At 40.6% G+C, this 12091-nt stretch overlaps 1 protein-coding gene across 2 annotated transcripts in view; it reads right to left on the bottom strand.

Moving 5' to 3' along the window:
* The window catches only part of LOC133537295 (PHD finger protein 12-like), a 44653-nt gene extending 34826 nt beyond the window's left edge, over positions 1-9827 (bottom strand). The window contains exons 1-2 of one of the 2 annotated variants that reach the window (XM_061878300.1): positions 9152-9827; positions 4922-5103 (exon numbers count right to left, since the gene is read on the bottom strand). In XM_061878300.1, coding sequence (XP_061734284.1) covers positions 4922-5103; positions 9152-9217 — 248 coding nt within the window. In that variant the 5' untranslated portion in view covers positions 9218-9827. The remainder of the gene's footprint in view (positions 1-4921; positions 5104-9151) is intronic. The other variant, XM_061878299.1, reaches the window with a different exon arrangement.
* Between the last annotated feature and the right edge of the window lie 2264 nt (positions 9828-12091).

Here is a 12091-nt window from a genome sequence, read left to right as displayed (position 1 = left end):
TCACAATCGCCATTTTGGCTGCCACATATAATGGTTCCACATTTGTGAAGCATGCTACACTGTTTATCAAACACAGCACTTTCACAGCCTGCGGTGACATGAAAGTACCAGCGGGCCATTTTAAAGCCCAGTAAGGCGTGTCCTCCCTTGCCAGAGGCCACGGTGTATGCACAGTTTTACCTCAAACTTTTGCATTCCCATACTCCTTTTTGGACATACTGAACTGTAAATTCTGATGTAAATATATAAGCATGATCAAAATAAACTACCGTATTTTTCCGAGTATAAGTCGCACCTGCCGAAAATACATAAAAAAGAAGGAAAAAAACATATATACGTCGCACTGCAGTATAAGTCGCATTTTGGGGGGAAATGTATTATGTAAAATCCAACAAGAACAGACATTTGATCTGGAGTCATGTTGTGCTCACTTTCATGCTTTTCAATGTACTTGCGGAAAATGTCTACCTTGGATTGGAAGTCTGCTGGCAGTTTTTGGCACATTGTTGTCCTTGCTCTGATAGAGGCATGAAGCGGTAACACCAAGAAGATCCTCCCGCAAAGTCATTTATATTCATCGCCTTAGCAACTACCTGGGCGTGGAGACGCAACTGTACGGTTCACAAGCCTCTCTCGGCAGCACGTTGTTCAAGCACCCATTTGTGAATTCGTTCCTCGAGCTGTGGCCACCTAGCTTGTTGCCCGCGATTAGCTTTTTTAGTTTTCTTCGTTTCAGCAATAGTAGTCTCCGCTTTTCGCCAGTCCCTTACAAGTTTCTTGTTTACTCCAAACTTTCTTTCTGCTGCTCGATTGCCGTTTCCTGCTGCGTATTTCACTACTTCCAGCTTGCAACCTGCAGAATATGCTTTCCTTTTCGGTGCCATTTTTGTTCAGCCCTTTGTTTTTATAAGTTACCACCAATGTACCGTAGCGGGTAGCGTCTTCTTTCCCACAATGCACTTCTGCCATGATCGGCCTTTGTCGAATTTTCATTGGTTGACATGTTTATGACGATGTTGTAGCATCTTCTTTTCCCACAATGCATTTCTGCCATGACCCGCCTCCGCCAAATTTGCATTGGTTGAGGTGTGTGTGTGACATCCGGCTAGTCTCATACATGAATGAGATAAATAATATTTGATATTTTACGGTAATATGTTAATAATTTCACACATAAGTCACTCCGGAGTATACGTCACACCCCCAGCCAAACTATGAAAAAAACAGCGACATATAGTCCGAAAAATACGGTACTAATATTACTAAATATATGTATTAGTTATTTAGCATTTTTATTGCTTTATTTTATAAGCTGACGTCGGGTTTACCAAAAAATGGATTAGTGAATAACATCAACTCAAATGAAAACAAATGATTGGTTAATATATAATAGGGGTGTGGTGGTATTGTAGATACCGCAGTTTTGCCTATCCAGCTACACTCGGGCGGAAGGCAGGTCACACCCTGGACAAGTCGCCACCTGAAACTGTCACCCTGTGTCTTGTAATGTCCGATGTTAGTATGTATTTTACTATGTACTGCTTTTATATTTCCTGTGCTATATATTGTTGCTTTGAACTGTTTTATATTTTAATTTTTTATCCTGTAAAGCGTCTTCGAGTACACTAAAAAGCGCTATACCAAATAAAATGTATTATTAAAAGATATTTTAAGCCAGTGAAGCCAAACATCAGTTTTGAAATATTCACATTATTAAAAGTTAAATTGGTAAATGGGTTGTACTTGTATAACACTTTCCTACCCCTTTGTTAAAGGAGCCCAAAGCGCTTTGACAGTATTTCCACATTCGCCCATTCACACACACATTCACACACTAATGATGTTCCATAAATTATTATTATTATTTTTTTTTAAAGATTCAAATTAGCTAGTTTTTCCTCTTCTTTTTTTCGGTTGAATTTTAAAGAGTCGAAATTGAAGATAAACTATGTTTCAAAATTTAATTTTCATTTTTTCCCCTGTTTTCTCCTGTTTTAAACTGTTCAATTAAGTGTTTTTTTCATAATTTATTCTCTACTAAAAAACCTTCCGTAAAAGGAAAAAAAATGTACGACGGAATGACAGACAGAAATACCCATTTTTATATATATATACATTTATTTATTAAAGGTAAATTGAGCAAATTGGCTATTTCCGGCAATTTATTTAAGTGTGTATCAAACTGGTAGCCCTTGGCATTAATCAGTACCCAAGAAGTAGCTCTTGCTTTCAAAAAGGTTGTTGACCCCTGGTATACGCCCTTGCGGAGCAGGGAGGTAGCAGCATGGCTAACGTTAGCTGTGATGCTGGCAGAGCTGTGCGAGTGGTAATACGAGAGAAAGAAGGTGCGAATGAAGGAAGAATTAATTCCCAAGAAAAACAGCAGGGGTCCATTGTCTGGTGGTGGTTTGTCTTCAAGTGGGAATATGTCGAACAGACAACCGTAATTTGTCAAGAATGCGACAAAAGCGTTGCTATAAAAAGTAGTATTACTGCTAATATGTAGCATGATTTGAAAAGTCACCTGCTAGAGAATGAAGAGTGCTGGCTCCGCATGTCAACATCTCTGTTTGATGCCACACGCCCACACCATCAAAATGCTGAGGCAAACATTTCCAGAACAAAACCGTATGAAAAAAAATAGTCAACAACAGAATTTAATAACCTCCGTAGTAACCTACCACATAGCGAAAGACGGATGCTATTTGATTTCCTATTATGCAACTAACTTTTATTTGACACTTAAAATGTCTCTGACAATCTTGCACTTTCTGTTTTGGAAATGACATGAACGTTTGTGCCATTGCTTAATTGTTTGATTAATACAGTTTTGGTCAATTGACTTAGTTGGGATTTCCTTCTCTGCATTAAAGTTTAAAAGTAGCATATATGAATGCAGTCTGAAGAAGAATGTTTGAATGTAGACACATAGAATCATCATACTGCTGTCATTATATGCATCAAGTGTTCATTCGAGGCCAAGGCAAAATATCCACATATATATCGTGTATCGCGATATGGCCTAAAAATATTGAGGTATTAAAAAAAGGCCATATGGCCCAGCCCTAATATTAATAAAGACAATTTTGTGGTCCCCTTTATTTAGAAAAGTACTGAATAGTACCAGAAGTATAGAAATAATTTTAGTACCGGTACCTAAAGATTGGTATTGTTACATCACTGGTTTGTACAAATAAACATTAGAAAATTGTACCATTGTGTTTCTGTTCAATTATAGTAAATGTGTTCATCATAAACATTCATGGCACTTTATTTTACACACTATGGCATTTTAAAGCCTTTTTCATGGACATACATGTATACCAAAATAATATTGTACCGTGGCCTCAATACCATGATAACTTGTGTTAAGTTGCCCCCCCCCTCGCAAAACTCTGGTAAAATAGTCTCATCTGTTTGTGCAGTTGAAATGAAATGCTGCTTTTGTTTTTGAGTTATTAAAGACTGTTTTATAGGTCAACCGAAGGTCACCCACCCCCCCGTTCTCGAAATCAAAGCAAAATAGTCTCAATCGTTTGTGCTGGTTTGTGCAGTTGAAATGGTTGTTTGTGCTGTTTTCGTTTCTGAGTTATTTAGGATTGTTTTATAGGTCAACCAAAGGTCACCTTTGTGTACGATTGTGCTGACATGGTTTATGAAGTGACGTCATGAACGAACCGGAATTCTCCATTTTCAAACCAAACAGTCTATCTAGTTTTGTGGACCAAACAAAATCAAAATGGTCTAATGTAGTTGTGCTATGCTTTTGCTGGATTTTGACATTGAAACTATGGATTAAGTTGCTATAATTTATGAATGAAATATTAGGATAGCGAAAAGCAATGTAAAAAAACAACAACAATTTCTCTCATCGACTACAGACACACTTCCCTTCCTGCTTACGGCGTTCCACGCCCCTACCTTGGCTCCACACAGCGCAGAGGATTCTGGGAGATATAGTTTATTTTCAGACACAGCCAAAGCTAAAGTGCCGAAAAAACAACACACCAAGTTTCTGTTTAATACCTTCAGGCGTCACGGTATTATTGTGTAGAAAGCGAAATAGCGCTGGATCCACAATAACGTTACACCCCTGATAATTATCAATATCCAACTATATAAACAAACGTATACAGTGACACAGTTTTCAGCCATATCGCCCAGCCCTTGTCTACAGGACGTGTTTTTGTGGTGCTCTGGCCAAAATGTTGCATAGATGTCGTGTTACAAAGTGGTATAAATATCTATGTCATGCTTCCATGACTTGATTTCAAATTTCTGGGACTTATGGGTAACCCAAATACACAAAACAGGTGCCTACAGGTATCGAAAAGTTGCTTTTGAATAACAGGACCCCTATAAGCAAGAGAAATGCTATCTGGATAAAATACATCATTGTATTGAAGACCACTTAACTGTGACAGTGAAGCTTGCAGTAGCTAGACCATACATCAGGGTGTGCTACGTGAAAAGCTACTCTATCCATTCTTTCAAATGCCAGTCACAATTATGTTAGTAGTTCATTGTTACAACCATGAAATAGAACCCGAAACACTGCCAATGATGACGTCTTTAAGCAGACCAACTTACAAAGCCACACTTCGAGATACGAAAATGACATTTTATTAAAAGCCAATTGTCGAGGAAATACTTTCTCCTAAACCCGCTTTTCAAAGTGTTGCTAAAATGGCGGAAGAAGAGAATGAAGCCGGGAGGTCGCCATATTGTAAACAGACGCACTTTTTTATTTGCCGTGGTTTGTGTATGTCGATTGTAGGAAACTTGGCCACATTATAAACATCCTGATGCTACAGTTAACAACTGGCTGAGTTCTATGTCTTGCTAATTTAACATCTAACATGGTTTTTTCGTTCAATCCGTGGCATGTGAGAATGGACGATTAAGAAAAAAGTGAACTTACCAACACTGGAGGTGGAAGGCTGCAGGACAGTGATCACAACACAATAGATCGCCGCCTTCCCGACAACTGTCGCATGTGTCGTGGTTGGTGGCCCTACCACTTCTCCGGACGTCCCTGCCCAACTTCCGACTCCTCTTTTCTACCTCCTCAGATTTCGGGGGCGCCAGAAGTGTCTGAATTTGCTGTGAAAGTAGTTTAAACAAGTCGGTCACGACTTCCCCTGAACTGTGCATATACAGGCAGCACATGTGCACATATAGGCGGCACACGTGCACATATAGGCGGCACACGTGCACATATAGGCGGCACACGTGCACATATAGGCGGCACACGTGCACATATAGGCGGCACACGTGCACATATAGGCGGCACACGTGCACATATAGGCGGCACACGTGCACATATAGGCGGCACACGTGCACATATAGGCGGCACACGTGCACATATAGGCGGCACACGTGCACATATAGGCGGCACACGTGCACATATAGGCGGCACACGTGCACATATAGGCGGCACACGTGCACATATAGACGGCACACGTGCACATATAGACGGCACACGTGCACATATAGGCGGCACACGTGCACATATAGGCGGCACACGTGCACATATAGGCGGCACACGTGCACATATAGGCGGCACACGTGCACATATAGGCGGCACACGTGCACATATAGGCGGCACACGTGCACATATAGGCGGCACACGTGCACATATAGGCGGCACACGTGCACATATAGGCGGCACACGTGCACATATAGGCGGCACACGTGCACATATAGGCGGCACACGTGCACATATAGGCGGCACACGTGCACATATAGGCGGCACACGTGCACATATAGGCGGCACATGTGCACATATAGGCGGCACATGTGCACATATAGGCGGCACATGTGCACATATAGGCGGCACATGTGCACATATAGGCGGCACATGTGCACATATAGGCGGCACATGTGCACATATAGGCGGCACATGTGCACATATAGGCGGCACATGTGCACATATAGGCGGCACATGTGCACATATAGGCGGCACATGTGCACATATAGGCGGCACATGTGCACATATAGGCGGCACATGTGCACATATAGGCGGCACATGTGCACATATAGGCGGCACATGTGCACATATAGGCGGCACATGTGCACATATAGGCGGCACATGTGCACATATAGGCGGCACATGTGCACATATAGGCGGCACATGTGCACATATAGGCGGCACATGTGCACATATAGGCGGCACATGTGCACATATAGGCGGCACATGTGCACATATAGGCGGCACATGTGCACATATAGGCGGCACATGTGCACATATAGGCGGCACATGTGCACATATAGGCGGCACATGTGCACATATAGGCGGCACATGTGCACATATAGGCGGCACATGTGCACATATAGGCGGCACATGTGCACATATAGGCGGCACATGTGCACATATAGGCGGTACATGTGCACATATAGGCGGTACATGTGCACATATAGACGGTACATGTGCACATATAGGCGGTACATGTGCACATATAGGCGGTACATGTGCACATATAGGCGGTACATGTGCACATATAGACGGTACATGTGCACATATAGACGGTACATGTGCACATATAGGCGGTACATGTGCACATATAGGCGGTACATGTGCACATATAGGCGGTACATGTGCACATATAGACAGTACATGTGCACATATAGGCAGTACATGTGCACATATAAGCAGTACATGTGCACATATAGACAGTACATGTGCACATATAAGCAGTACATGTGCACATATAGACAGTACATGTGCACATATAGGCAGTACATGTGCACATATAGACAGTACATGTGCACATATAGACAGTACATGTGCACATATAGACAGTAAATGTGCACATATAGACAGTACATGTGCACATATAGACAGTACATGTGCACGTGTAGGCAGTACATGTGCACGTGTAGGCAGTACATGTGCACATATAGGCAGTACATGTGCACATATAGACAGTACATGTGCACATATAGACAGTACATGTGCACATATAGGCAGTACATGTGCACATATAGGCAGTACATGTGCACATATAGGCAGTACATGTGCACATATAGACGGTACATGTGCACATATAGACGGTACATGTGCACATATAGGCAGTACATGTGCACATATAGGCAGTACATGTGCACATATAGACAGTACATGTGCACATATAGACAGTACATGTGCACATATAGGCAGTACATGTGCACATATAGGCAGTACATGTGCACATATAGGCAGTACATGTGCACATATAGACAGTACATGTGCACATATAGACAGTACATGTGCACATATAGACAGTACATGTGCACATATAGACAGTACATGTGCACATATAGACAGTACATGTGCATATATAGACAGTACATGTGCACATATAGACAGTACATGTGCACATATAGACAGTACATGTGCACATATAGACAGTACATGTGCACATATAGACAGTACATGTGCATATATAGACAGTACATGTGCACATATAGACAGTACATGTGCACATATAGACAGTACATGTGCACATATAGACAGTACATGTGCATATATAGACAGTACATGTGCACATATAGACAGTACATGTGCACATATAGACAGTACATGTGCACATATAAGCAGTACATGTGCACATATAGACAGTACATGTGCACATATAGACAGTACATGTGCACGTGTAGGCAGTACATGAGCACGTGTAGGCAGTACATGTGCACATATAGACAGTACATGTGCACATATAGACAGTACATGTGCACATATAGACAGTACATGTGCACATATAGACAGTACATGTGCACATATAGACAGTACATGTGCACGTGTAGGCAGTACATGTGCACATATAGGCAGTACATGTGCACATATAGACAGTACATGTGCACATATAGGCGGTACATGTGCACATATAGGCAGTACATGTGCACATATAGACAGTACATGTGCACATATAGACAGTACATGTGCACATATAGGCAGCACATGTGCACATATAGACAGTACATGTGCACATATAGGCGGTACATGTGCACATATAGGCGGTACATGTGCACATATAGACAGTACATGTGCACATATAAGCAGTACATGTGCACATATAGACAGTACATGTGCACATATAGACAGTACATGTGCACATATAAGCAGTACATGTGCACATATAGACAGTACATGTGCACATATAGACAGTACATGTGCACGTGTAGGCAGTACATGTGCACGTGTAGGCAGTACATGTGCACATATAGACAGTACATGTGCACATATAGACAGTACATGTGCACATATAGACAGTACATGTGCACATATAGACAGTACATGTGCACATATAGACAGTACATGTGCACATATAGACAGTACATGTGCACGTGTAGGCAGTACATGTGCACATATAGGCAGTACATGTGCACATATAGACAGTACATGTGCACATATAGGCGGTACATGTGCACATATAGGCAGTACATGTGCACATATAGACAGTACATGTGCACATATAGACAGTACATGTGCACATATAGGCAGCACATGTGCACATATAGACAGTACATGTGCACATATAGGCGGTACATGTGCACATATAGGCGGTACATGTGCACATATAGGCAGTACATGTGCACATATAGACAGTACATGTGCACATATAGACAGTACATGTGCACGTATAGGCAGTACATGTGCACATATAGGCGGTACATGTGCACATATAGGCAGTACATGTGCACATATAGACAGTACATGTGCACATATAGACAGTACATGTGCACGTATAGGCAGTACATGTGCACATATAGGCGGTACATGTGCACATATAGGCAGTACATGTGCACATATAGGCAGTACATGTGCACATGTATAAGCAGTACATGTGCACATATATAAGCAGTACATGTGCATATATAAGCAGTACATGTGTGTATATAAGCAGTACATGTGTGTATATAGGCAGTACATGTGCATATATAAGCAGTACATGAGTATATAAGCAGTACATATGAATATACATTGAACATTAGTGTCCACGGTTGACATTTCAAATCCTAATGTGACGTGGCCTCTTTCCCCGGTACAAGCTACTAGATTCCAAATACCATAAAGTTTTTGGAGTAGACTGCTTTCAAAAGTCCAGATGCCTTGATAAAGACAAAGACGTGCAGCACTAGATGTGAATGTTGCCCTGACACGCTTACTCACCTCCATTAAGCCCCCGGAGGTATCCAAGTCGTACACAATGGTCGGGGTCTCCATTTTGTCCCACATTCATCCAGGGCAGAAGTGACAGTTGAAGAAGTGACAGGACTCTCTAGCGCGCACACATCGAAGTGCGGAGTGGCGGCCACGCACTTTTCTTCCACAAAATGGAAGAAGGAAGGCGAGCTGCAGTTAGCCGCCGAGAGGCTAACGACAAGGCGAAGGTTGCAGCCTCGCTTAGCAAACTAGCCTCGCTGTCTCGTCTGTAAAAGAATAGAATTAGACGACAAATGTTTGCCAAGACGCTTGCGTTCCCGCGCACTGTGTTGTGGTTTGCGGCCGAGCCGTTTTGGCGTGTGTGGTGTCTAAAGACGGCGGTGTTTGGCTCCCGATGGCCCGTCTGCGGCCTTGCTGGCCGGCCATGATTGTGGCAAAGATGGAGAGTCCTGCGCTCCCATTGTCAACACAGCAGCTAGCCCGCTAACAAACACCACTAAATGTCAGTCGCGCGATGCAAGAGTACTCTTAACCCAAATGTTGTCGATATCCAGTCCTGGGAGCTATAAAGTCCTGCAAGATACAACGTCCTGGAGGGGCGCGCGAACAAAAAGGCGGGAGTTATTGTTGTTGTGAAGAAGGCAGCAGATCTTTACAGGCAGCTAGCTACATCCTCCCCGTTAGCACGCCCGACTGAGCATGCGCAGTGAAGGGGCTGCAGCAAGGACCCGTTCAAGCAGCTATGCGTGTTTGTCTATAGTGCTGTATAATATACATACTCTGTTCTATGTACACATACTGTCTATAGTGCTGTATAATATACATACTCTGTTCTATGTACACATACTGTCTATAGTGCTGTATAATATACATACTCTGTTCTATGTACACATACTGTCTATAGTGCTGTATAATATACATACTCTGTTCTATGTACACATACTGTCTATAGTGCTGTATAATATACATACTCTGTTCTATGTACACATACTGTCTATAGTGCTGTATAATATACATACTCTGTTCTATGTACACAAACTGTCTATAGTGCTGTATAATATACATACTCTGTTCTATGTACACATACTGTCTGTAGTGCTGTATAATATACATACTCTGTTCTATGTACACATACTGTCTATAGTGCTGTATAATATACATACTCTGTTCTATGTACACATACTGTCTATAGTGCTGTATAATATACATACTCTGTTCTATGTACACATACTGTCTATAGTGCTGTATAATATACATACTCTGTTCTATGTACACAAATTGTCTATAGTGCTGTATAATATACATACTCTGTTCTATGTACACATACTGTCTATAGTGCTGTATAATATACATACTCTGTCCTATGTACACATACTGTCTATAGTGCTGTATAATATACATACTCTGTTCTATGTACACATACTGTCTATAGTGCTGTATAATATACATACTCTGTTCTATGTACACATACTGTCTATAGTGCTGTATAATATACATACTCTGTTCTATGTACACATACTGTCTATAGTGCTGTATAATATACATACTCTGTTCTATGTACACATACTGTCTATAGTGCTGTATAATATACATAGTCTGGTCTATATACACATACTGTCTATAGTGCTGTATAATACTGCCTATAGTGCTGTATAATATACATACTCTGTTCTATGTACACATACTGTCTATAGTGCTGTATAATATACATATTCTGCTCTGTATACACATAATGTCTATAGTGTTGTATAATATACATACTCTGCTCTATGTACACATACTGTCTATAGTGCTGTATAATATACATACTCTGTTCTATGTACACATACTGTCTATAGTGCTGTATAATATACATACTCTGCTCTATGTACACATACTGTCTATAGTGCTGTATAATATACATACTCTGCTCTATGTACACATACTGTCTATAGTGCTGTATAATATACATACTCTGCTCTATGTACACATACTGTCCATAGTGCTGTATAATATACATATTCTGTTCTATGTACACATACTGTCTATAGTGCTGTATAATATACATACTCTGTTCTATGTACACATACTGTCTATAGTGCTGTAAAATATACATATTCTGTTCTATGTACACATACTGTCTATAGTGCTGTATAATATACATACTCTGTTCTATGTACACATACTGTCTATAGTGCTGTATAATATACATACTCTGTTCTATGTACACATACTGTCTATAGTGCTGTATAATATACATACACTGTTCTATGTACACATACTGTCTATAGTGCTGTATAATATACATACTCTGTTCTATGTAATCATACTGTCTATAGTGCTGTATAATATACATACTCTGTTCTATATACACATACTGTCTATAGTGCTGTATAATATACACACTCTGTTCTATGTACACATACTGCCTATAGTGCTGTATAATATACATACTCTGTCCTATGTACACATACTGTCTATAGTGCTGTATAATATACATACTCTGTTCTATGTACACATACTGTCTATAGTGCTGTATAATATACATACTCTGTTCTATGTACACATACTGTCTATAGTGCTGTATAATATACATACTCTGTCCTATGTACACATACTGTCTATAGTGCTGTATAATATACATACTCTGTTCTATGTACACATACTGTCTATAGTGCTGTATAATATACATAGTCTGGTCTATATACACATACTGTCTATAGTGCTGTATAATACTGCCTATAGTGCTGTATAATATACATACTCTGTTCTATGTACACATACTGTCTATAGTGCTGTATAATATACATATTCTGCTCTGTATACACATAATGTCTATAGTGTTGTATAATATACATACTCTGCTCTATGTACACATACTGTCTATAGTGCTGTATAATATACATACTCTGCTCTATGTACACATACTGTCTATAGTGCTGTATAATATACATACTCTGTTCTATG

Source organism: Nerophis ophidion, linkage group LG18 (genome assembly GCF_033978795.1).
Source record: "Nerophis ophidion isolate RoL-2023_Sa linkage group LG18, RoL_Noph_v1.0, whole genome shotgun sequence".
NCBI lineage: Eukaryota > Metazoa > Chordata > Actinopteri > Syngnathiformes > Syngnathidae > Nerophis > Nerophis ophidion.
The sequence above is the reverse complement of the archived record's forward strand: the minus strand, read 5'-3'. Positions and strand labels throughout refer to the sequence as shown.